Source organism: Brachyhypopomus gauderio, chromosome 1, assembly GCF_052324685.1.
Source record: "Brachyhypopomus gauderio isolate BG-103 chromosome 1, BGAUD_0.2, whole genome shotgun sequence".
NCBI classification, from domain to species: Eukaryota; Metazoa; Chordata; class Actinopteri; order Gymnotiformes; family Hypopomidae; genus Brachyhypopomus; species Brachyhypopomus gauderio.
Genome location: NC_135211.1, coordinates 486,942 through 512,156, shown reverse-complemented (window position 1 = coordinate 512,156; position 25,215 = coordinate 486,942). Strand labels below are relative to the sequence as shown.

The following is a 25,215-nucleotide window of genomic DNA, read 5'->3' as shown; positions in this document are numbered from 1 at the left end:
AACAGAAAATTTGGATTGTTCCATGAAAAATATCTGCCTACAAATGGGGAAAGTTTGAAGGGATTCTGAGATGGTCAATCAAAACTTTGGTTGATTTGACATGGAATGACCCTACTACAAACCATCTCGCCCTCATGACTGTGGTCACCTCTGAAACCCTCCCTTTAATTATGCTGCTATAGATTAGCCTGCCGGAGCCACATGCTAATCACTGGCATGTGAGCTGTGTACATTTATATCAATGATGGTTTAAATTGATGTCCACACGCTCAGTCTTTATTGTCTATCTTTTTGCATGCTTCCACCCAAGACAATTGCATGCAAGCACCTACATGCACCTGGGAGATGGTCTGGCTTGCCGGTGGATGTACTGATGCCGGGGTTGGATGTGCCATTTCCGTAAGAGGATGTGCTGATGCTAGCTTCTACCTGAGGCTCACCATCTACACCGACGGGACTGTGACTACTTGGCTGGGGAACAAGGACCTTAACTTTATCTATAGAACCTGCGCACCACGGACTTGTGCTAACGGGCCGCCCAATGGTGGATGGGTTCCCTTTTGAGTCTTGGTCCTCCCGAGATTTCTTCCTAATCCCACCATCATAGGGAGTTTTTCCTTGCCACTGTCGCCTTTGGCTTGCTCATTAGGGATCTGGACCCATACGATTGTAAAGGTGCTTTGTGACAATATGTGTTGTGAAAAGCGCTATATAAATATATTTGACTTTGACTTTGGCTACATGGGTTAGTGTTTTCAAAAATTGTGCTATAAGGACCACTTGTTGGGTCTTAGCAGCTGCAAAAAATCGTAGTTATATTCATTAAGTATATTGAAACTAATAATAAAAAACATTTTTGGAAAAGATTTAGAAATTTAGTCAAAGCAAAGGAATGAATTGTTTTGATTGAATCTTTTCTCAAAATGATCCATTTATCCTTTATTGAGAAATTATATGCTTATTAATAATACGAAAAGTTAATAATAAGTCAATGTTTAATAATGTAGATTTTATAATCAAAGGATTAGATCTGTGGAGTAATCTTAATTTTCTTAAACACAAAGAAATGTGCACATCAGGGACACGCATTATCAAAGTTTCAGTAACACATTGAGTGTCAGTAACACAATAACACAGTAACTTAGTTGAGCAGATCCTTCCGATTTCAGCCAGTCTTAAAAGACAAATGCACTGTTGCGCTCAGGATAACCTGGTTAACGGCAGTAGAGGTTATTGACTCGCTGGATGTCGACACGACTCATCTCCGTGGCTCGTCCAATGGCAACACTACTGTCTGGTATAGGAACGATGGTTGGCTGCCTGTTCTTGGAGAAAGCGTACCTGCACCACAGAGATCACAGCATAACTGCTGTGGCCATCAACAACATCATATACAAACACTGCAAGGAATTAATTAATGACTGTTTACCTTCCGTAATGCATGATGGAGTTGTAGTCATATGGGGTGCCAAGGTTGTTGGTTGGGATTTTTCTAAAGTTATGTGCCTGTCCTGTGAGTAATATAGACCATATGATCAAAAATGTTTTCAGTATGTTGTTGTATTGCTACCACACTCACAACACAGGTTTCAACCACGAGACATTTATGTGGACTCTTAATGAAAATATAATGATAATTTAATGAGGTCATGTTTTAATAGCGGAAAGGTTTGTGTTTTAGAAACATAAAAAAGATAGAAAGAAAAAAGCAACCAGTAACATGATTGTGTGTTTCAAGCTGAGAGGACTCAGTAATGCTGAAGCAAAGAGAGGACTTGGGTCTCAGTAACGCTAAAGTGTAAAACTCAAAAACTATCTCATTTACACGTATGTATTCTTCCAACTGTATGCATATTAATATTCTCCGGGAATGTATAAACAGATATTTCAGATATCCCCACTCCACTCACCTGGAATGATGTTTTGGTAGAGTATTTGAACATGTCGATCACGGTCACTGCGGGTCTGTTCATGGTTGAAGCCCAGGGCGTGGAGGACCTCATGTTGAGTGACACCATGGTAGACACACCCAAAGCGTTGTAGAGACACAACCTGCCCTCCACCTCTACGACCTATGAAGGAGTAGCACCTGCAGGTCACACCAGTTAAAAACTGGTTAAAAACCAGGGAAAAACAGCTGAAATTAAATATTCCTCCCCCCTCAACTATCAGGAGAAAGAACTGGTTCAGACCTGTTGTTTCTCAGAATCTTTATATACTCTATATAAGTTATTTCATAAATTAGGCCAGGCCTTTGATAAATATACACCATTACATTTGCTTTACATATTTAAACATAGAGGACTTATCCAGTAAAGTGACATTAATGCTTGCAGTTTGCTTAATGATGCTTGATATTCACAACACATGTCTTTAGTGTTTAAAGACTCTGTTGACTAACCCTGAGTCAGACATAATCTGAAGGTAGTCTTGCTCCCACGAGCGAGGTATGAATTTGATGCAGGTGGTTTTTGCAAAAGATCTCAGTGCACCCTCAATAACATCTTTTTCACGTCTTGCTGTAAAGATGATGGAGCACATTTACATTTAAAACATTTAGCAAATTCTCGTATCCAAAGGCACTTACAAACGTACTTTCTTTTGCTGCTTATTAAAATAGCAGCTTATTCAAATATTTATTTATTGAAGTAAGAGGTGTCACTCACAGTATTGATTAGAAATGGTATAGGGTACATAGACTTTTCCATTTCTTTTGGGCCATTTACACCCACGAGAGGTGCACGGGTCTGCATTCTGTAAGCCAGTATATACTGCTATATCACCATACATAACCGTGGGCTCATCCAGTCCTTGACCTGCACATTAAAACCACATAATAAAGTTGGACCAAATACAATTATTGATGTAGTGGATGACGCATACGAGGTTCAGGGTGAAACCAAGATGGTGATTAATAGCACTGATTGCAATATTGATTATGTGTCAGCAGAGTAAATAACAGTCTTACCAGCATTCTTGTTTGCTCTTTCAATTATGGCCGACACTGAGAAATAATCCTTCCCAATGCTGTTATCTGAGGAATTGTTATTGGTAAATGAACCATTAATTAGATGTTATGGATTGACATTAACATGGGTTTCAAATGCTACAGTAATTACATTAAGACATATAAGTATAATTACTGTACAGAATGTATATTTCTGAATATCTGAATGGACATGTTGAAGCAGTAACTTCTTACCAGTCTCTCCAGAGCTTTGTTGATGTAATGCCTGGTTCTGAAAAATCTAGAAGACATTGTAGCTGTGAGATGTTTGTTAATTGCACTTGCAGGCTTCCCAAAAACAGTAGCTGAGAAGGATACTATACTTAACATTTATACTTAACAGTCCCATGTGAGGGTGAGCTCACCTTTAAGGAGTGACTCTGCACTGGTGTACAACCAGACATCAGCAGGACGAGGGTCACAGACAGAAGCATGATGGAGTGATGAAGAACGCTCCAACCCAACATCAGCCTAAATAAAGCAGGAAGGGGGAGAGACTTCCCCTTCATTCAGCCCAGCACCACTTACCCAAGGGCTGCGGTACATTCAAACACTGTGGTAACTCCAACCATAAAAGGAAAAGGTTCTGTTCCAGTGCACAATGTCAGACCAAATATGGGACTGTCACTGTTCTGATGTTTTTATGAGGCATCAAAACCTTTTGTAGCTTTTGGTGTAGCCCGTCTGTGGTTATGACAATATATAGCCAATATATGTATGTGTAGTAATGCTGTGGTATAAAATCTCCTATGATGATATTCACCAGAATGATCATTATTCCAATATGATCACAGTATTGGAGGAGATATTGTAGAGATATATTCTCCAGTGTGTGAGTGTAATATCAACTTGCCATGCGTGTTGATGTTGTATTTTTCAGGACTCATTCATGGCGATCGAGAGCTGATTTTGAAAGATCATAGGGGTTACAAGGTCAGATAGGCTGGAGCGTGGCCATTCAGGCATTTATGAACAAAAAGTAAAACCCTGAATTTAATTGTGAAACACACATGTAGGCAGTGAAGGGAGGTGTGTTTGGGAGGAAGTGCTCCTGCTCGAGACTTCCTGTTTGAAGATGTGCTGCAGCATTCTGGACCAGCTGCAGACAGAGAGAAGCCTGACCAGCCCCCACGTGAAGTGCATCACACTTGGCACGTCAAGAGGAAATGAGGTCAGAAAACATCCAAACAACATTTCTGCTTATCCAATTTAAAACCACTGTCCATTAGGCCTATTTGACTCAGAGCCAATGCCACCCATCTAATAAAGCAGAAACCAGCTGGGCTGCCCTGTGGAGGCGGGATTACCTCCTGACTCCTCCCAACTCTTTCTTAAACTCAGCCCAGGGTGTTCCCATTGTCACTTTCACTTCATCATTATGGATCTGGATCTGTATTTTTGTAAATATGCTTTGTGATATGCATTCTAATGTAAGATATAAATAAATCTTAGCTCCGCCTCCTGCCCTGCCCCTCTGAATCCTGCTTCATGAAGTCACAGCTAATGATAAATTAACTAAACCCTTTTAATTAATAAAAAAACTGTTAATTATACACACAATATGGAGCTTATACTCTAGATATTTGTGTGCTGCAGTTATGCAGAAAAGAATGTTCCAATATTCTCAACCTAACTGGCTCCTAAACTATCTCCCTCATATCCACTATATGTCCAAACTTATGATGGTCCCCATCTTAACTTGTTCATCACGCCCACTGTTAGCAGATTCACAAGAAGAAGCCCATAGCCATACAGTCATCACAGAGACAGATAAGACTGGGCAGCTCAAGTGCAGGTGTGTGCTCCTCTTCAAACAGCACTGAGTGTTGTAGAGGTGCAGGTGTGTGCTCCTCTTCAAACAGCACTGAGTGTTGTAGAGGTGCAGGTGTGGACTCCTCTTCAAACAGCACTGAGTGTTGTAGAGGTGCAGGTGTGGACTCCTCTTCAAACAGCACTGAGTGTTGTAGAGGTGCAGGTGTGGACTCCTCTTCAAACAGCACTGAGTGTTGTAGAGGTGCAGGTGTGTGCTCCTCTTCAAACAGCACTGAGTGTTGTAGAGGTGCAGGTGTGTGCTCTTCTTCAAACAGCACTGAGTGTTGTAGAGGTGCAGGTGTGTGCTCCTCTTCAAACAGCACTGAGTGTTGTAGAGGTGCAGGTGTGTGCTCTTCTTCAAACAGCACTGAGTGTTGTAGAGGTGCAGGTGTGTGCTCCTCTTCAAACAGCACTGAGTGTTGTAGAGGTGCAGGTGTGTGCTCCTCTTGGACATGTCACTGAACATGTTTAAGGAGCAGTGCAGCTACAGAGTAGGTTCCTCACTCCAATACCACATGAAAGCCCAGAGAGAGCATAGAGTTCTGGTGTATAGTGTAGACATCTCCTCCGTTACTGTTTCTTACAAAACAGTGTTTGTTAATTCCTCTTTGTGGTTGGCTGATTAGGACACTGATGTTGACCAATCACAACGCTCTTGAGGCTTTGTGTTTTTTCTTCTGTTTGCATATGTTCACAAATACAAACATTAACTCTAATGAAATGGGACCAGTGTAGAGGTTGCAGCGGTTGTCCTCTGTGGTGGAAGATGTGACAAACACATTTAATTAAGCCAATTATCAACGGGAGTTACTTGTTTATCATTTTCCACTAAAGCCACTCATATTAACAAAAGAAGGCATCAACTGCGGTGCTATTGGTTAAAAGCAAATTGCTTGTCAGTACGGTGAAAAACCAGTAGCCCTATGGAATAGCAGAGAGGGGCCATGCTGCAGGCCACAGTACCAGTGAGGGGCAGAGAACAGGGAACAAAGAATAGGGACGGAGAATAAGTTTATTACAGAACCAACTGAAAGAAAAGAAAACATTAGATTAGTGCCCTCTATGGTGCAGTGTTTTTTTTTTACATAATAATAATAATAACTAGACATGCATTTCCTGAAGGAAATATATAGTGCTTGAAAAGAGATGCAAGTCTCTGTGTGTGTGTGTGCATGTAGTGTATATGGTGTATATGCTCCATCTGCCCCATCTACTCTATCTGCCCCATTTGCCCCTCTGCTCCATCTGCCCCATATGGCCCTCTGCTCTATCTGCCCCTCTGCTCCATCTGCCCCTTTGCCCCATTTGCACCTCTGCCCCATCTGCTCTATCTGCCCCATTTGCCCCTCACCCTCATCTGCCCCTCTGCTCCATCTGTGTGGAGTGAGTATGAGAGAGATGCAGGTGTGTGCGTGTGTGGGGGAGGGGGAGAGACATTCAAAAATAACTGACACTGTCTCTGCCACTCTGAGTGGAGGAGCCTTGTTTTATGTGATTTGCACCCTCCGAACAAACGGTCGTAGTTCGGACCCCATTTAACTTATCGTTTCACTGAAGAGATTGTGTGAGAGAGGACCCCTTGATGATGATTGTGAAATATTTTGGTGTGGTTTGACCCAAAAATGACTGATTTATGACAAGTTAAAAACACACAAAAATCTCAACAAAGCTGATTCTGATTCTCATACATTTATATGGGGGCCAATGGGGCAATTTTCTGTGTCTAGTGCCAAACAAATGCTCATACCTCTAAAACTAATTGATCAAATGATTAGATATCTTGGCGTGCCAGAGAGGACAAGTTTCTCTCCCATTTAAAATTTAAATGGAGCTTCTAGGTCAAGGTGTAAGGATTTTACAGCAGTTTAGCCACGAAAGTTTTGATCATTTTTCATGCCAGCTCACACTCTAACTGGTTGTTAAGATTTGAAATTCTGAACATTCCACCATTCATTTTAATAGGGATTTTTTTCATTTTTAAACTCAATTCTATAACACTAATCGACTCCAAAAACGGATAGCACAGAGCCGAGACCTTCTAAACGCAGTTCGAACGGAGTCTGTACGTTAAGCGGTTCGGGCCGCAAGCCCTATTATAATAAAATGTAACTTATAAGCGCCTTTTTAGGATATACAGAAGAAGATTAGGGCCACTATTAAAAATTTTAAAAAGGGACATTAGAAAAAAAAGGGCACCCAGAATTCTGAGATTAAACTCTTTATTCTCATAACTCTGATTTTATTCTCAGAATTGTGACTTTAATCTCACAATTCTGACTTTTTTCTCGGAATTGTGGGTACTTGGAATTCATCAGCTTAATGACAGAGACATGTATAGCCCAAAATGTGACAGGACCTACTCACTGCTGTAAACACACCTTAGACTTAATACTTACTTACGGGTTAAACATAGAACATTTGGCAATCATCCCCCAAAATGACGCCATTTCAGATAATTCCCTACTGATATATGAAATAGCTATATACGATTTACATCAGATGCACCATATAAAAACCACGTGCACCGCAGCAACATTTATTAACATACTACCAGAGCTACCGAGCACTATGCCATTGCAGCCCAATGAATTAGAACAGGCAACACAACAGTTTTATTCCACACTCAGCAATACCTTAGACAGTGTAGCTCCAGTTAAAACAAAATTAATTAGGGAGAAAAAGCTTGCACCATGGTATGACGAACACACTCGTCTTCTAAAACAGGCAGCTCGAACAGTGGAGCGCAAATGGAGATCCACCTCACTAGAAGTGTTTAGAATCGCATGGAAAGACGCCGTAGTCAAATATAAACATGCCCTAATTAAAAGTTAGAGCCTCATATTATTCGACACTAATAGAAAACAACAAAAATAACCCTAGATTTCTCTTCGCGACTGTATCAAAACTAAAAAGAAATATCAATGACACTAGTTCTAATACAGCACTTACAAACACTAGTGATGAATTTTTAAACTTTTTTAGTAATAAAATAGATATTATCCGACTACAGAGTCATAATACATCACAGCCTAACCTCCAATCCAACCCCAGTAGTATAGGTATTAGTAACTACGCATCCAAAAATATTACTGAGCTAAATGGCTTCAATCCTATATCGCAAAAAGAGCTCACAACACTAATTAATTTGTCTAAGGAGACCGGGGATGGTTGTAATACTTTTTGCTTCAGCACCTGTAACTCACTGAATTTTTGAGCTAGACTTCTCAAACTTTTATACAAAGTACACCCATTTGTTTTCTACAAATGGCAATTTAAACTTCGATTGATATATCACAGCCGTCGTGATTTGATGTCAAATACAAGGTGTTCCCTTGTTACAGTCTACCCCACTAGCGGGCTAGGTTGTAACACATCCTGGGGTAAGTTGTAACAATTAGACAAAAGAAGCAAAACAAAGGCCACACCATGCAAAATGCTTCAAAAATAATTTTTTTTAAATAAAATAAAAATCCAGAACAATGTATCTCTGTCTGTGACTGACCATAACTCATATGCACTTTCTGTTTTACTCAGAAGTGTGTGTGTGTGTGGGTGTGTAAATTAGTGTACTAGAACAAACTTATTTAACAATATGTATGCTTAATGAACACTAATACAATGTAACTGTGTAAAGAACATGTAGGTCAAATAATAACCAATGTCAATGTATGTGTGTGTGTGTGTGTGTGTGTGTGTGTGTGTGTGTTACATGGCAGATACCACGTGCCTTTGCAACTGATCTGACTGACTTGCCCTTATTTGTGACCTCATCAGATGCTTTTTTTTTAAAAACATTTGCAGGCATACCTCTGTCAGTCTTTCTTTAAAATTATAAAAAATCAATAAAGTTTCCTTAGTTGTATGTAAGGTGATGGCTGTAACACGTTTTAAAGCTGTTACAACCATCCCCACCCCAGTCAGCCAGTGTTTAACTAGCTGTATTAGCAAGGTGATTTGAAATTAACAGGGGAAAAATGCATCACAATTTACCTGAGAAACTACAGTTTAATGTAATATAATTCATGTGGTTTTATCTGCAATAGTATAAGTACTAAACAAAATATAGTCTTGATGCAGAAATTTACTTTCTCACCTCAAAATCTGTTTTTTTTGCGATGGAATCTGCATGTGCCTGTTTACAGCCTTGATATTCACCATGTGGGATCAGGGAGGAATTGGGTAAATACTGAAATGATCATATGACTCCTATCTTATCCGTGATGGGTGGAACTGATGGTGTTACAACTCTCCCCATGTTACAACCATACCCGGTCACCCCTACAGTATATTCGACCCAGTTCCAACCCATCTATTCAAAGACCTACTCCCAGCTATTGCAGGGCCCTTACTTAATATGATTAACTGTTCCCTTAACCTAGGATATGTGCCCAAACAATTACAATGCGCCGTAATTAGACCCTTGATTAAAAAACAGAATCTCGATCCGCAGATTCTAGCCAACTATAGACCAATTTCTAATCTCCCATTTATCTCTAAAATTCTAAAAAAAAAGCAGTTTACAATCAGTTAAACCATTATCTCCAATCAAATAGTATCCATGATAAGTTCCAATCAGGATTTAGACCGAATCACAGCACTGAAACAGCTTTACTCAGGGTAGTGAATGATTTACTAATATCGTCCGATAATGGGCTCATCTCGTTCCTTATACTGTTAGATCTTAGCGCAGCTTTTGATACTGGACCACAACATTTTGCTGGATCGACTAGAAAACACGGTAGGTATTAAAGGAGTTGGACTCTCCTGGTTTAGATCATATTTGACCGACCGCTTCCAATGTGTAAGTGTTAATAATAAAACATCTAAATCTGTGCAGGTTAAATATGGTGTCCCACAAGGGACAGTCCTAGGACCACTTCTATTTACACTTTACATGTTACCCATAGGCGAGATTATGCATAAGCACGACATCAGTTTCCACTCCTACTCAGACGACACCCAACTATATTTATCGGCTAAACCCGATGATTTAGGTGTAAACAGTAAAATCGAGAAGTGTGTAGAAGAGATAAAACATTGGATGGCGTGTAACTTTCTAGCACTAAATCCAGATAAAACAGAGCTAATAATAGTTGGGTCTAGGGCAGCGAGAGACAAGATACGTAATATAGCATTGAATATACATTCCTTTACTATAACCCCCAGCGCAGAGGTAAAGAACTTATGTCACAATAGACCCAGATCTCTCGTTCGATTCACACATTAATAATATAACTAGGGTAGCGTTCTTTCACTTACGCAACATAGCTAAAATTAGAAACATATTAAATACTAGTGATGTGGAAAAACTAATCCATGCATTAATATCCTCCCGTCTAGATTATTGCAATAGTCTTCTGTTACATGGTCATGTTCCGTCTCTTCTGTTTCTTGCGTTTCAATAGTCTTTGTGAAGTGTTAGCCCCGCCCTCTGTGTTAGTTTGGTTCCTAGAGTCACTCAGCTGTTTTGAGTTCTCGGCTGATTAGTATCCAGTTATATTCTCCGATGTCTAATCTCCTGGCGTGAGTCATCCTGTTCGTTACCCGTGCTTAGTCTCACCGTTTCTCCGTGGGTAGATTTCGTCTGTCTAGTCCGGTACTGTTGTTCTTCCATTTCTGGTTGTTGAGTCGTGCTCACCTGTCGTTCCGGCTTTCTTTATCTACGCTACCAAAGTTAAGTAGTCTCTCGCTTTGATCCTTGAGGTTCTGGGGTTGTTAGGTTTGCAGAGCCGTTTATTCTCTGCGAGGTTTCGGTGTGCATGTGTTATGTACTGTCGGTGATCTAGTCGTCACGTAAAGAGTGTTACTGCCCAGGTTGCATACGTTATGTACTGTCGGTGATCTAGTCGTCACGTAAAGAGTGTTACTGCCCATGTTACATGTGTTATGTACTGTCGGTGATCTGGTCGTCATGTAAAAAGTGTTACTGGCCATGTTACATGTATTATATACTGCCTGTCTATGAAAGTAGATCTGTCTCAACACGACTGGCCTATGTAAGGCGTTGAGTTATACTGCCTGTCTGTTAACGTGGATCTGTCTCAACACGACTGGCCTATGTAAGGCTTTGAGTAATACTGCATGTCTGTTAAAGTACTGCTTGTCTGTTAAAGTAAAGCTGTCTCGTGTTTAACATGCCTCGCCGTTCCCGTGCGTTAAGGGTTGGCACGATTCGCCTCCAAGAGGCTCAGAGTGTTTCTCTCAATAAATTGAGTTTTCTTCCGCATTTGCGTCCGTCTCCAAGTTGCGAAACGTTACAGAATGACTCACCTATTGAGGACGCAGCGAGTAACCTCAGTGTGGACTCTCCATTTGAGGAGGGAGGTTGTAAAGAGACTATGTTGGTAACTGTTGGTTCTGAAGTAAAGCCTGCTATTGCGAGCCGTGCTGAGAGCAGACTAATGTATTCGAACCAACTTGGTGTGTTGCAGTCGGAGTTTTTGTTAGACTCGGAGGGAAAACCTGTTATTTTACCTTCAATCATGCCCTGCCCTTATGAATTTAGTGGCGAAGGAGATAATGTTGATTGTTTCATTATGCGATGTGAGCTGTATTTTCAACATTTAACTTGCCCTAAACCTCCAGATAATGTATCCGTACTCTTTATGAGATCTCTCTTACGGAGTGTAGCTCTCGAGTGGGCGGACCTTGTTTTGGCTACTAGACCAGAGGAGGCCTGGACCATTGAGGGATTTTTTCGGTTTCTTAAGTTGAGGTTTTCTAGAACTAAAGTCCTACGTAGTCCAGATGCCAATGGGATTCCTTCCATCAAACATTTGAACCCCTTAGCTACATCGGGGTTGAGATGTTCTGTAACGGGTGTCCTGTACCTCCGTCTGTGGGTGACGCCTCCACTGTGGACTACGGTGGAGGAGAAGAGGAGGAAGACTACCCTCCGTCTGTGGGTGATGCCTCCACCGTGGACTACGGTGGGGAGGAGGAGTCGGAGGACGAGTTGGAGGACGAGGATTACCTCCCTCCGCCCGTGTGCCCCTCTCGCACCGCAGAGAGGGGTGAGGAAGAGGGGGAGTACCCTTCGTCCGAGGGCTCCTATAGCACGGAGGGAGAAGAGAGCCCTCCCCCCTCAGAGATGTCTGTGGAGACCGTGAGAGGGAAGCGGACGCCCTCTTCCACTCTCCCCGGCGACAGTAAAATGGACTGCTCCCGGGGTGGCAGCCCGGAGCAGTCCATGGAGCGGAGCCAGGGGAGGGAGGAGGACATGGACATTGCAGAGGAAACCCCAAACGGCCCGCACGGGGCGTCTGCCAGCCGCGGTGCACCAGGCGCGTACGCCAGCCGCAGTGCACCAGGCGCGTACGCCAGCCGCGGTGCTCCATACGCGTACGCCAGCCGCGGTGCGCCAGGCGCGCAAGCCAGCCGCGCTGCATCAGGCGCGCAAGCCAGCCGCAGTGCACCAGGCGTGTCCGCCAGCCAAGCTGCTCCCAACAGAGGTTTCGCAGCGACGCCTGGCGGAGGACCGACCACTGCGGCTTCTGATCTCTCTACCCTCTATGCTCTACTCCTGGCGCGCAGCCTGGCGCCTGTTATGTGTTTGTCTGTGCCAGTGTTCGTCAGTCTTCCCGTGTATCTGCCAAACCCCCTGTTCCTGTTTGTGCCTCTGTGTGTGAGTATGCCAGTCTGTGTGTTTGTTTCTGTTCCGTTTAATGTGTCTCCCGTCTTTTCCCCCGTCTTCCCAGGGAGGGTGTTCTAGGCAGTCCGTGGCGGACGCTTCACCAAGGGCGGTCACCTCCCAGACGCGTCGGATCCGCCCATCGTCGTGGGTTCGGGGCACTCGGTCCTGTTGGCACCCCGGGACGGGTAGTGCCCTTGGAGGGGGCGTCTGTCACGTTGAGGACCCCGGCCCCTCCCTTTTGGGCGTGTGTAAACGTTGTCCACATGCTTTGTCTGCGTCAGTGGATATACGTGGTTGGGGTTTTGTCGTGTGATATATAAGTCTCACCTGTGAATCGTCTCGTGATCACGTGGGGCTAATGTGTCTTGCCTATTTAATGTGCGCTCGCGCAGTGTCCTGTGCTCGTCATTGTCTAAGTCTACACGTTGTGTGTTCCTGTTTAGTATTTGTGCGCCGATTGCGCAATAATTGTAAAAATAAAAGTGACGTCTGTCAAGACGAAATACGGATTCTGTGTCTCGTCCGTCTGTCGCCGCCCAGCGTCACAATGAGAGTAATATGGGGCCCAGTACAGATCCTTGTGGGACACCATATTTTACCTTTGTACGTTCTGAACATTCATTATTTACAAGTACAAATTGGTAGCGATTTGTCAGGTAGGATCTAAACCAGGAGAGTGCTTGACCTCTTATGCCAATCAGTGTCTCCAGCCTATTTAGTAGAATGTTGTGATCAATGGTGTCAAAAGCAGCACTAAAGGTCTAACAGTATAAGAAAAGAAACATGTCCTTTATCAGAGGATATTAATAGATCATGTAGTACTTTAGTCAGTGCAGGTTCAGTGCCGTGATGGGGTCTAAATCCAGACTGAAATAACTCTAGTGCATGTTCTGTAAGAAAGAAGAGTTGCGAAGAAACTACTTTCTCTAGAATTTTGGATATGAACGATAGATTAGAGATTGGATATAGTTGGACAGTTCCTGGGGATTAAGACCAGGTTTTTTAATTAGCGGCTTGATGACTGCAAGTTTAAATGAATTGAGAATGTAGCCTAGGCTTAGAGAATAGTTAATTATAGTAAGCAAAGGATATACATTGCTGTGCAGTAATTCCTTAAGTAGATGGGTTGGTACGGCATCAAGTATGCATGTTGAGGGCTTGGCAGATTTTACCAATGAAATAATCTCCTCATGACCAATTGGGGAGAAGGACTCCAAAAGAGCATCAGAGCTGACCAGACTGCTGTCAGGGTGCATTGGCAGGTTGACAGGCTCTGAGATAGTATGACTATTTTTTACCTAATTTTATCAATCAATTTTATCTTATCATTAAAGAAGTTCATAAAATTGTTACTGCTGCACTCTACTGGGATTAGTGATTTAATTTGTTCATGACTCCTAGTTAGGCTAGAAACAGATTTAAATAGGAGTCTTGGATTGTTTTTATGTTTTTCTATTAAAGCCACTAAGTATGAGGATGAGAAGAAACCAGGAAACAAACCAAAACAAGAGGGTTTGCCGAGGGGACTATGACAGGTTTGGGGAGAGGGCAAACTAAATGTGCAGCAATTCTTCTGCTGCATCATATTTGGGTCGGTGTGGTGGCATAGTGTTGTCTTGTAGATTGCAGAGGCCTCATCAAATAGATTATACAAATATTATACATTATATCCACAACCCATAAAAGTGCCATCGTGCTCACACCAGATTAAAACAGTCAAATTGTTAATCCAATGTTCTCCTTCATGTTCTTCCGGGATCACGTCTTCTTTATCTATACTCTCCCCCTCGTTTACTACCAGTGTTCCAACAGTGTTCTCCATCCTCTCGCTGTTGAACTTTCAAGCCTTTTAATGCATCTGACTATTCTTTCTAATCACATGGGCTGGTATATCCTGTACAGACGGGGGGACAACATTATTTAATCCAACAATCCTGTTAGTGACAGCACTTGCTCTGTCACAGTCGGTCATTCTGTCTTAGAGCGATGAGGCTGATGCAAATGCTGAGAGTAGCAAGATTAAATAAAGCACAAACCAAAATCATGATCATATAGGCAGTCCAGGGTAAGATTAGACAGAGAATTAAAAAAAGATATTTTCCAAAACTTTAACTAAGGCTCAGACACAATACAACAATGACAACATTCATAAACTGCATATGCTCAGAGGATCCAGGGCCATTTCTCCTCCCAAGATCCCCAGACAGGTCCCCACCTGTCTGAAGACTGCCACCATCATCCCGGTCCCCAAGAGCTCCGTAGCGACAGGTCTGAATGACTACCGGCCTGTAGCCCTCACGCCGATAGTCACCAAATGCTTTGAGAGACTGGTTATGACCCACATCAAAGCCACCATTGACATCACTGGGGACCCACACCAGTACACTTACAGAACAAACCAATCCACAGAGGACACCATCTCCTCTGTGGTCCACACACCCTCACCCACCTGGAGCAGAAGGATTCCTATGTCCGTTTGCTCTTTGTGGACTTCACATCCGCCTTCAACACCATGATTCCACACACCCTGGTCAACAAACTCTACACACTTGGACTGAGCTCTTCACTCTGCAACTGGGTCCTGGACTTCCTGACCAACAGGCCACAGTCTGTGAGGATCCACAACATCTCCTCCTCCACCATCTTTCTCAGCACAGGCTCCCCTCAGGGCTGCGTGTTGAGCCCCCTCCTGTTCACGCTGCTCACACATGACTGCTCAGCCATTCATCCTGATTGGCTTGCTCACTGGGGGCTTGGACTCGGCACTTGTAAGGCTGCTTTGTGACAACAACTGTTGTTGCGCTATATAAATAAAATTTGATTGATTGATTGACTGTCATATTGTGAAGTTTGCAGATTCCTGGTCAGGAAAGCTCATCAGCGGCTCTACTTCCTCAGGCAGCTGAGATGAGCTGGACTCTGGAGCTCAGTTCTATAGATGTGTGGTGGAGAGCGTCCTGTGCTCCAACATCAACGTGTGGCATGGAAGCTGCTCGGCTGCAGACAGGAAAGCTCTGTAGAGGGTGGTGAAGGCTGCACAGAGGACTGTTGGAGTCAGCCTCCCCACCACCATGGACATCTACACCTCCAGATGCAGGAGGAGGGCCGCCTGCATCATGAAGGACCCCACCCACCCAGCACACCCACTTTTAGTCCCGCTCCCCTCAGGCAGGAGGCTGCGGAGCATTAAGTGCAGAACTTCCCGTCTGAGGAACAGCTTCATCCCAGAAGCTGTCAGACTCATAAACTCTAAATGAGAACCAGCACTCAGTTGGTCTCTCTGACAATCTGCACTTTACACAAGGACACTTTACCCACAGTCACTTAAAAAAAAAACACTTGAACAGTACTCAGATATATTTATTGTTACAGATTTATAACAATAAATAGATTTACTCTACTTATCTACCTATTTTATTTTATTTTTATTTTATTTATTTCTTTTACTCTATTCTATTTTTATTACATTGCTGCTATTGGGGTAAAAACTGGGACCTTGGGTTCTAAATTTCATTCCACCTCATGTACCACACACACAAAAATACACACACAGCTATATGCAGTGCTGCTACCTCCATTAGGGGGTTAATTCTAACCATAAATCTGTGGTCGGTCCTTATCCAATACCCAAGCACCTCAATTGGCTCCTCTCAAATTGAAGAAGCAGAGGCTCCCCAGCAGGCACAGGACGTCACTTCGATGTCAGCCAGACGTTGGCCTCCAACGTTGGTCAGACGTTTAAATTTAGTTGAAAATGAAAATCGGGTTGACGTCAAAACCCGACGTCATATTAACATCAACATCCAACGTTGAGGAGACGTTGAATTCGGGTTGGTTATCAGTCAGTTATTGCTCAAAAAGTAACGTCAGGTTGACGACAAGCTCCAACGTTATATAAACGTTACATTTTAGTTGAAAATGAAAATCGGGTTGACGTCAAAACCCAACGTCAGGTTGACATCAAGATCTAACGTTATGGAGACATAAAATTAGGGTTGGTTATCAGTCAGTTAGGTTGACCTCAAACTTCACTACTGGACAGATGTTCATTTTTAGTTAGAAACAAAAGTTGGATTATCAGTCAAAAACCATCAATGTTTTTAATGTTATTTAGACATTTGACTTAAGTTGGAAATAAGTCAAGCTAACGTTACACCCCAAAGTTATCTTGACATTAAACTCTAAGAATAGATAGACATTGAATTTCAGTTGGAAATCAAAGTCAGATATTTGTCGAAAACCGATGTCAGGTTCATCAAGCTCCAATGTTAGACAGATGTTGAATAATGGTTGGAAATGAAAACTGGATGTTAATTTAATTAACAATATAAACCTGAGTTATTAATTTTAAGCAGAGAAGTTAACCTTTACTAATGTGTGGATTAAATGGCATATACAACAGGATATCAAAACCCTTTTATTGAAATGATATGCTTACCTTGTTTTTAAGCAGTATATTCCCAAAACAAAGTTTAGTATTCAAAAACAGTATTCAAAATAACTATCAGAACTCCACCACCAACAGAAATTACACAAACTCCACAGCAGTCTTTCAAAATAGTCCTTTAAGTTTTTTTTTTTCTGCCGCCTCCACCCACTCTATCTGGGGCATACTTTAAACAAAAGGACACAGCCGCTGCAATGTTTGCCTCCGTTGCATCCGTGGTCCTCTGGACACTTTCTGTAAGAATGAATTGCATTTGTAAATCTTTGAGTAATACAGAATACAGTAAGCAGTAAATCACCAAGTTGTAGACGTTGTTGGTGGCCATTCACATTTAATACATTCTAATGTATTAATTAAAACTAATTCTTAGTCCAGCTGGCTAAATTTAGGCATAATTATGTGAATGCCAGCAGCTTCCTTTTTTCAAGATAACAAAGAATGTAATCGGGTTTTTCTAGTATCCGCATGTTTATACTAAGAAAAGGATATATGCTTTTCACCTGTGACAACAGTGAAGAGACGAAGCTTGGTAAAGGCATGTTTGCCTTTCCCCCCCTTCATGTTGAAATTGGCCATGACCTCATTTGTCATCAACCTATGGACAGAAAAAGGCAGCATTTAACAATCAAAATGGTGAATGTCATCAAAAGTCAACAGGTTTTGTTATGTACTGTAACTGACATTTAATTGACAATGAAATAAAAGCTTACTTCTCCATAACCCTCTTCACATTGTCTTTCAAGTGTACTCCTCCCACCTTGGACAAGCCATTAATCTGAAATTAGAGGAATAAAAATCAAAAATAGTATATCCCCATTAACACACAGTGACAAACAATGAACAATAGAAATAATCATTATAATCAGAGGCGGTCTTTGCATAGAGGCGTGGCTAGGCAATTGCCTTGGGCCCCTCCCACTGCAGCCCACTGTAGGGGCCCCCTGATTAGCTAACTTATTTCTCGCATATTAATGTTGATGGGCCCCCAAATTGCTAAGTCCGCCACTGATTATAATATTTATTTACATTTATTTATTTACACTACAGTAAGTATGGTCTTACCAGTTTCTGCTTTTCCTCAAGGGATTCAAGAGATTTCTCAAGGAGGTTTAGGGCCTCAAGTGTTGAAGCCTGTGCAGGAATCTTTGAGTCTTCGCACCTTTGTGCAACTCCAGACTGTGTCTTCAAATTGCGGACTTCCTCACGGATATCAACAAGCAGCTCCATGACTTTTCTCTGAAATTCTAATGCATTGAAAAAAAATTGATCAAAATTAGAAATATTATCAAGGCACAGTCTTGTGCTGCCATTCAGTGCTCAGCAGAGATGTATAGTAACAAAGTAGAACTACTTTGCTACTGTACTTAAGTACTAAAATGCTGTATCTGTACTTTACTGGAGTATTATTTTTACATTTTATTTTTAAAATAGTACTTAATTTAACATTTTTTGCATTTTACAAAAATGCAAAGTCAGCTATCCACTTACTTGCTTCTGGCATTGGGTATGGGACGTGTTTTTTCTGTGTTGATGGAGTCTGCTGTACAGAGCATGTTGCTTCTGTAGACTGCTGAACAAAAGGTGATTTTGATCTTCTTTGTTCTTTTTTCTGAGACTGGCCTCCATGGCAAGATGATCTAGTCTCCATTTCTGAGGTGGGCTCCTGAATTTGCAGAGGAGCTAATAGAATCATAGAGGAAATTTAATAACAGACAAATACTTTTTCATTTTAGGACTCATTTATGGATAACTTATTTCTCTAACACAAAATACCATTGCAGGTAAATAAAAGTCAATTTTCTTTTTCCTTGTAGTAAGAGCAATACTCATTCTCCAAAATGAAGTATATGCTGTACTCTGAGCAGCAACCCAATGCTCTTTTGCTTACTGGTCATTAATTTCAGTATTTACCCACTAAATGCAAACACACAGCTCTGAGGGGAACTACTGTGTAGTGACAGTAACAAAACTGTTACACATATTAGCAAACTGAGGCTAGAATCAAACACTGAATCTCAAATTAATGTGTTGTTGTGTTTGTGCATCTCACTTGCATATACAACTCTATGTATATGAACCCAGATAATCACTTTAAGACCAAATATTTCTAAAATTCAATTTAAGATACAGACCTGAAGAATCCCTTGATCTAAGGTGAGGTGAGGAAGAAGGAGAACCCTGTTCACTTGAAGTCTGTTTCCTCCTAATGGGTGTAAATGGAGAGCCAGAACTTGATGATGATGACGACGAGTTTGCCTTTTTGGAGTATAGTGTAGATTTTCTCTCTTGAAGAGGTTCCAGTTTCCTTGGAGGAGTAGGAAGTTCTAGCTCTGTTAACAAAAAATCTTATTTCTCAATTGATGTATTGTCAAACAAAAACAAAGGCAATATGTATGTAATTGTAACTGTCACATTTTTTGTTGTTTTCATTTATATGCTCTTATGACACCTAAAAATAACTAACCTTTATTACTCTTGGGATGTTGACCATTTCCTTGATAAACATCATCAAATTCTACCTCACTGTCAGAAGCATCATCTAATTCAATAGACAAATTACGGAAAAGATTATATGCAATTTATGAAGGAAATACCACTGCTCACAACGCAAAAAAATGTAAGATGTCAAATAAATAAGGCAAAGTTAAAGATCAGGAAGATAACTACTAGAAATTGATAGATACCGTTGTAGAGGATGACAGATAAGACAGCGAGAGATACATGTATGCATAGATGGATGCAAAAAAAAACCTACCTGTCAAACAATCCTCAAACGTCTTAGTTTTTCTTCTTCGCTTTGCTTCAGGACTTTCTTCAACTTCTGCACTACTCGTGAAGTCACAATTGTCACATTCGTTGAAGTCATCTATAAGTCACAAATAAGAACAAACAGCAAAGCAACAAGTCTGTTAATGCATAACACTGATATGGCAGGTGTATCTTGTGACAAAGCATGTAACAGGCATAAACAGGGGCTGAAATTATTTTTTCCCTGTCATGAATGCCCTCCTGTCCCGCCTCCATTCCAGGTTTTCCCTTCGTGTCTCCCTGTTCCCTAATCCTGTCCATGTTTTGTTTCTAGTCTCTCTTGTTTTCGTTAGCCATGTGCCTGTGTGTTTTTTTTTTTTTTTTACAGTTCACACCACTCGTTGTTTCAGATTTTTTTGTAACTACCACATCATTTAAGGTGGGCTGTAGAGGCAAATCTTGTAACTCTGACTAAAGAATGTTATTTTTTGTAAAACTTAGGCCCTGTTAACATGTAACTGTACCTACCAGATCTCATCTTCTCTTTTAGAAGGGGAAACTTTCTCCAACCATCAGATGGTTTGCGACGGTCATTCCGATACCTTGTTGCATTTGCAGCATTTGGCCAGTACAGTAACATGTTTTGTGTGTCTACCCAGCTGTCTGGCACTGTTCCTTCTTCTTGCCTTTTCTTCTCTTGCCACACTGCCCTAACCCAAGCCATCCTGAAACACCACAAACTGGCATAAATTAAAACATGCATTTAAAAACAGAAATAAATGTATAGATAACTCAAAGCAAACATCCTTTGTTGCTAAGAAAATAATACTGCCATTACAGTTTCTCAAAAACAGGCTAATCTATGTCACTTCCCATAAAACAAAAATATAAACAACTTTTTACATAAAAAATACTAGGGATATATCAAACTACCCAGCACCCAAAAGTCTGTGGGAGCACAGTGGATGCACTGGCAAAAAAAAGAAGTTACAAAACATGGCATCATCACAATTTCACCTCTGTGTACGCATTATATCTGATGAAAATGCCCAGTTAAGTCAATTGTGGCCATGCAATTCATGGAGGACACTTAAACTGACCAGTGATACTGATATGCAGAAGTGCCAACATCCGTTCAACAGACGATGCTGAGAAACTAAAGTGAGCACAGTGTTGTTTTCACGTATTTACAGCACAATTCGGCAGTCTAAATACCGCCTATTCTTTTTTTCCCCACCTATTTTGTGTCGTGCCACTACATTTTTGGCTATGGCCCTAAAAACCATAAGTGGTATGTATAGTTCCAGATAAAGACACCAATGCAGAGCCTTGGGGAAACCAAACACTTATGTTGTTAATCACAGGGGAAGTAATATATATTTTACGATTAAGTTGTTGAATGACAAATAGGTACATGAACCAAAAATGCATTTTAGATTGTAGTAGTATTATTACTACAAATGAATCAGTAAATACCCTTTTATTCTTTTCTCTCCATGCTGTGCAGTAAAGGCATAAGCACGTATCCTGTTTGATAGGGAAGACAAGCCACTTTACGGTTCATTTCTTCAACCTTAAGAAGCCTGCGATGTTTCTGTACTCTCTCCAAGTTTCTGACGAACACAACATTAATAAGCTTGGAGTCACAAGGTACAGTAAAAAAGCTTTCCAGGCTCTTTTGTGAAATGATCTCGCATAACAAGCTGCCATCATCACGTTTTTCTTTTACAAATGCGAAGTCTTCATTGTGTAAGAGGAAACATCCATTTCTCTTTTTTACTGAAACAAAATGCCAACTTTTGTTTGTCATCTTCTGTGTGTGGCTTTCTGCCCTCTCGAGTTCAAAAAGTCTCTTTGCAACTTGACTGATGGGATTCTTGGCATTTCTTACTAATTTCTTCAGACTGTGTAGATAATTTTCAAAAGGAAATGCAGATATGTCATTGAGAGAACACTGGAAATGTCTAGTGTCATCTGACAGATGTTTCAAGTTATGAACATTATACACCAAAAATGATGTTGTGTATATATGCTTGCAGTTGTCTACAAAATAGTTTAATAGCTGTTGAGCATAGTCCATGTAAGCAGCACGCTTCCTCTCACAGGAGTCCAGAAGAATCGATACAGCTACTGTTAGGCACAAAAAATGCTCATATACATTGCTGTGCAACACCTTTTTCAAAACTACAGGTCCAGTATAGAGAAGGAATTGCCTAAACTCTGTAGCTTTCCATCGATCTAGTTCTGTTAGTGGTCTGGGTTGCCGAGCAAATTCAATTGGCAGCTTTCCAGATAGAGACACAAGAAGAGTTGAAATCTCACCTACTTGTCTAACTGACAGTCTACATTCAGGTGGTCCTTGTTTTAAAAAGCACAGCAGTCTTTTCACAACCCCAAGACATACTAAATGCATATAGTCCAGAGGAAAATCTCTGACACACCTAATTCCTACATTAAGTAAAGGGGTCACTCCAACCTGATGATCAACATAAAGTCTTTTAGAGAAATCTCTATCAGTTCTTAATGGGTATTCTCCCAAGAACACAACTCTTTTGTTATTATACTCTCCCTTAATTGTACATCTTTCACAGCAATGGTAGCCAGTGTGTCCTTTTACACATTTTAAGTATGCTCGAGCAGGAGCATCACACACAAAAGCTTTGATCCGCACATGGATTATTTTGCTATCTACTGTGATTTGCTTTCTCTGCAGTTCTGCATATTCCGCTAAGAAGTCTTCAAGAAAATCATCAACAGAGCTAGGTTTTGATCTGCCATAAAAAACTGCCACTACAAATGGTTCAAAATCACCAAAACAACAGAGGATTGGCCATAACTGGGCATTGGATGATTTGAAAAGAGGAACTCCATCAATGTTCACCAATAGATCCACAAAGTTTGAACGTTTCAAAAATGATTTGTTCTGGGAAAGAATTTTTACAACAGAGCATTCAATCCCCAAGTAAACATACTGTCCACCACATTTGTCCTCAGTCTGGATTCGGCGGGGTGTTTTCAATAATGTCCTAGAATCCTTTGGTACTTCTAAACCTTCATCCCTCAAAATACCCAGCAGTTCATCAATTTGGCTTCTTCCACATGTACTTCTTGTAGCCCAAGAAGCAAGCTTTTCCTGAAAGGTTACCTCATCTTCTTTGGCAGATTGAGTGTGTTCTTCAGAATCAGTTGACACATTTGCTCTATATCCAAAATCTGAATCTGCATCACCAGGTTCAACCGTTTCATTTGAGGTACCGTTTCTCTCTGGTGTTAAAACTTCATTTTCTACATCACACTGATTGAAATCTACATTTTCAGGGCAATCATCTTCACTGCTACATTCCAGGGCAATTGCTGCAGCTTCTGATCGAATTTTTCGCCAGCGCCTCAGATAAGACATGCCATTTTCTACAAAAATGACAAATCCAGTAGTTAGGTCTACAATAAAACTAGTTTCAGAATTCAAGTGTTAATTTAACCAACAAACCCATAAAATGTAAACAGGTTAATTTATTTTATGAGAATATTTACCCTTAACTACCAGTAACAGCATTTGAAAGTCCATATCTATTCAAAGACATAAGACATAAGGCTGCTGCAATTTGGCGACATAATCAATTACGTTGACAGCAATAAGTAGTGTTTATTAATACTTTTACTTTACTCAAATAAACCAACACCAATCCGTTTTTAACAGCTTTCATAAGGATTAAGTACATTTTGTATTACAAGAAATAGAAAAACAAAAACCTGTAGTACAATGGACATACTGTACAAAGAAAATCAAATCCATTGAACACGCCATTTGCAATACGCCCGGCGCAAAGTTGAGAGGCACTCTGATAAAAACTACGCTTCATACATTTTGGCGGGAAATGAGCTCTACGGCCTGACGCTGTTGGGAAAAATGGTTGCTGCCCTGGCTGTACAGAGACTCGGTCAATGCAAAACGCGCGAAAGTATTTGAACTTACCCACCGCCAAGTTAACAACTTAAAGCTACCCACAGCATCACTCAATACTAACAAATTTGAATGAACTTTATAGCACAATTCACACTTTTTCTTTTCTTTCATTTTAACTACCACATCCCACCTTCCATAACGCAATTTACACCATTCACGGAGGCTTCTGTTATTTTGTCTTGAGCAATATGAGAACTCTGGCAAAAGCCACAGTGAATTTATTCCTATTGTTGATTTTACAAACTACACCCGACCAAATTTTACATTATTCTTATGCAAGCCTTGCAATACCATGAAGTCAAACTTTAGCTAGCTAATATATTCACTAATAGCTATAGCTATTTTAGGCTATGAATGGCGCCAGTTAACCAAAAAGCAACTGCTGAGAACTAAAGTATCACATAAAACGCGAGCTCAACAGCCATGTCCCATAAAATAAAAAACCAATACCAAAATGAATTTATATATTTTCCTCACCTTCGTTCACCTTCACCGTCCACAAACTCAGAACTCGCTACCGTGAACTGTGCGTGAAGTCCGACAGGTGCACCTTAGTCCTGTATCTTTCCGCCACATCACTTCAGAGTGGAGGGACTAGTTCTGTTGCCTGACAACTGACATTGCTTTCAAATGTTTTAAATTAGATGTCAAACGTCCAAGTCAAGTATAATAATATTATATCAATCTTATATCATTTATAATCTTATACATACTCATATTAATATCAGTATTTGATAATGTTAAAATGTCACGTCTAGCAGAAGTTATGATTCCGACGTTTACCAGACGTTGGGTTTTGGTTAACATAACCCACAACTAATTGTTTGTATTTAACATAAATTTGACATAAGAATGCAATGTTTGAGTGACGTTGGATTTTGGTTACGTATCATTACGACACAAAAACAACAAAATACCAGCGTCTAATGATGTTAGAATGTAACGTCGAGTAGACGTTAAGATTCCGACGTTTACCAGACGCTGGGTTTTGGTTAACATAACCCACAACTAATTGTTGGTATTTTACGTCAATTTCACATCAGGATATGATGTTTGGAAGACGCGGGATTTAGGTTAGATAACATCATGACTTAAAACCAACAAAATATCAGCATCATATGTCGTCACAATTCTACGTCAAATTGACGTTAATATTAGACGTTATCCTGACGTTAATTTTTTGTCATCCGACGTCATGACCAACAGTCAACCAAAAATCAACGTCTGGTGACGTTGGTGGCCAGCTGGGTCTACTCTGAGCTCCTCACCCGATCATGAAGAGTCAGTCTCACTACCTGACAGACTTTCTCACCCTATCATGAAGAGTCAGTCTCACTACCTGACAGACTTTCTCACCCTATCATGAAGAGTCAGTCTCACTACCTGACAGACTTTCTCACCCTATCATGGAGAGATTACCCTCTCTCCCACTACTTGGCAGAAAATGCTTACTTCAGCCGGTTGCATCTGTAATATTTTTCTTTTGGTTATTATCCAGAGTTCATGCCCATAGGTGAGAGTGGGGACATAGCCTGGTTGGACACTGTTAGCCTAGGGCGGGGGTCGGCAACCTGCGGCTGCCCTAGCAGCTCTCTGGAGCTTTT

The 25,215-nt window shown here is 41.0% G+C and overlaps 2 protein-coding genes across 2 annotated transcripts; both read right to left on the bottom strand.

Moving 5' to 3' along the window:
* Positions 1 to 928: 928 nt before the first annotated feature.
* Positions 929 to 3,512, bottom strand: LOC143511964 (low choriolytic enzyme-like). The gene is made up of 8 exons (XM_077001799.1): positions 3,373 to 3,512; positions 3,203 to 3,248; positions 2,969 to 3,034; positions 2,667 to 2,816; positions 2,402 to 2,519; positions 1,911 to 2,089; positions 1,430 to 1,511; positions 929 to 1,341 (listed from the first exon to the last, which is right to left on the bottom strand). Exons 1-8 carry the CDS (start codon positions 3,472 to 3,474, stop codon positions 1,215 to 1,217), a joined length of 870 nt encoding a protein of 289 aa, XP_076857914.1. The 5' UTR covers positions 3,475 to 3,512; the 3' UTR covers positions 929 to 1,214.
* Positions 3,513 to 16,853: 13,341 nt separating this feature from the next.
* LOC143526093 (uncharacterized) lies at positions 16,854 to 20,775 on the bottom strand. The gene is made up of 10 exons (XM_077020748.1): positions 20,748 to 20,775; positions 20,176 to 20,372; positions 19,655 to 19,765; positions 19,364 to 19,438; positions 19,032 to 19,229; positions 18,388 to 18,579; positions 17,962 to 18,143; positions 17,610 to 17,674; positions 17,400 to 17,494; positions 16,854 to 17,133 (listed from the first exon to the last, which is right to left on the bottom strand). The coding sequence occupies exons 2-10, from the start codon at positions 20,369 to 20,371 to the stop codon at positions 17,018 to 17,020; spliced, it is 1,230 nt and encodes a 409-aa protein (XP_076876863.1). The 5' UTR covers position 20,372; positions 20,748 to 20,775; the 3' UTR covers positions 16,854 to 17,017.
* Between the last annotated feature and the right edge of the window lie 4,440 nt (positions 20,776 to 25,215).

Coding starts and splice junctions, on each gene's coding strand:
- LOC143526093 (XM_077020748.1), bottom strand. CDS start 20,371: ATGGCTTGGGTTAGGGCAGTGTGGCAAGAGAAGAAAAGGCAAGAAGAA. Junction 19,230..19,363: donor ACATCCCAAGAGTAATAAAG/GTTAGTTATTTT, acceptor TTTTGTTAACAG/AGCTAGAACTTCCTACTCCT. Junction 17,495..17,609: donor GTGAAGAGGGTTATGGAGAA/GTAAGCTTTTAT, acceptor TTCTGTCCATAG/GTTGATGACAAATGAGGTCA.
- LOC143511964 (XM_077001799.1), bottom strand. CDS start 3,474: ATGTTGGGTTGGAGCGTTCTTCATCACTCCATCATGCTTCTGTCTGTG. Junction 1,512..1,910: donor CTACCAAAACATCATTCCAG/GTGAGTGGAGTG, acceptor TATTACTCACAG/GACAGGCACATAACTTTAGA. Junction 1,342..1,429: donor TCCATCATGCATTACGGAAG/GTAAACAGTCAT, acceptor TCTGTGGTGCAG/GTACGCTTTCTCCAAGAACA.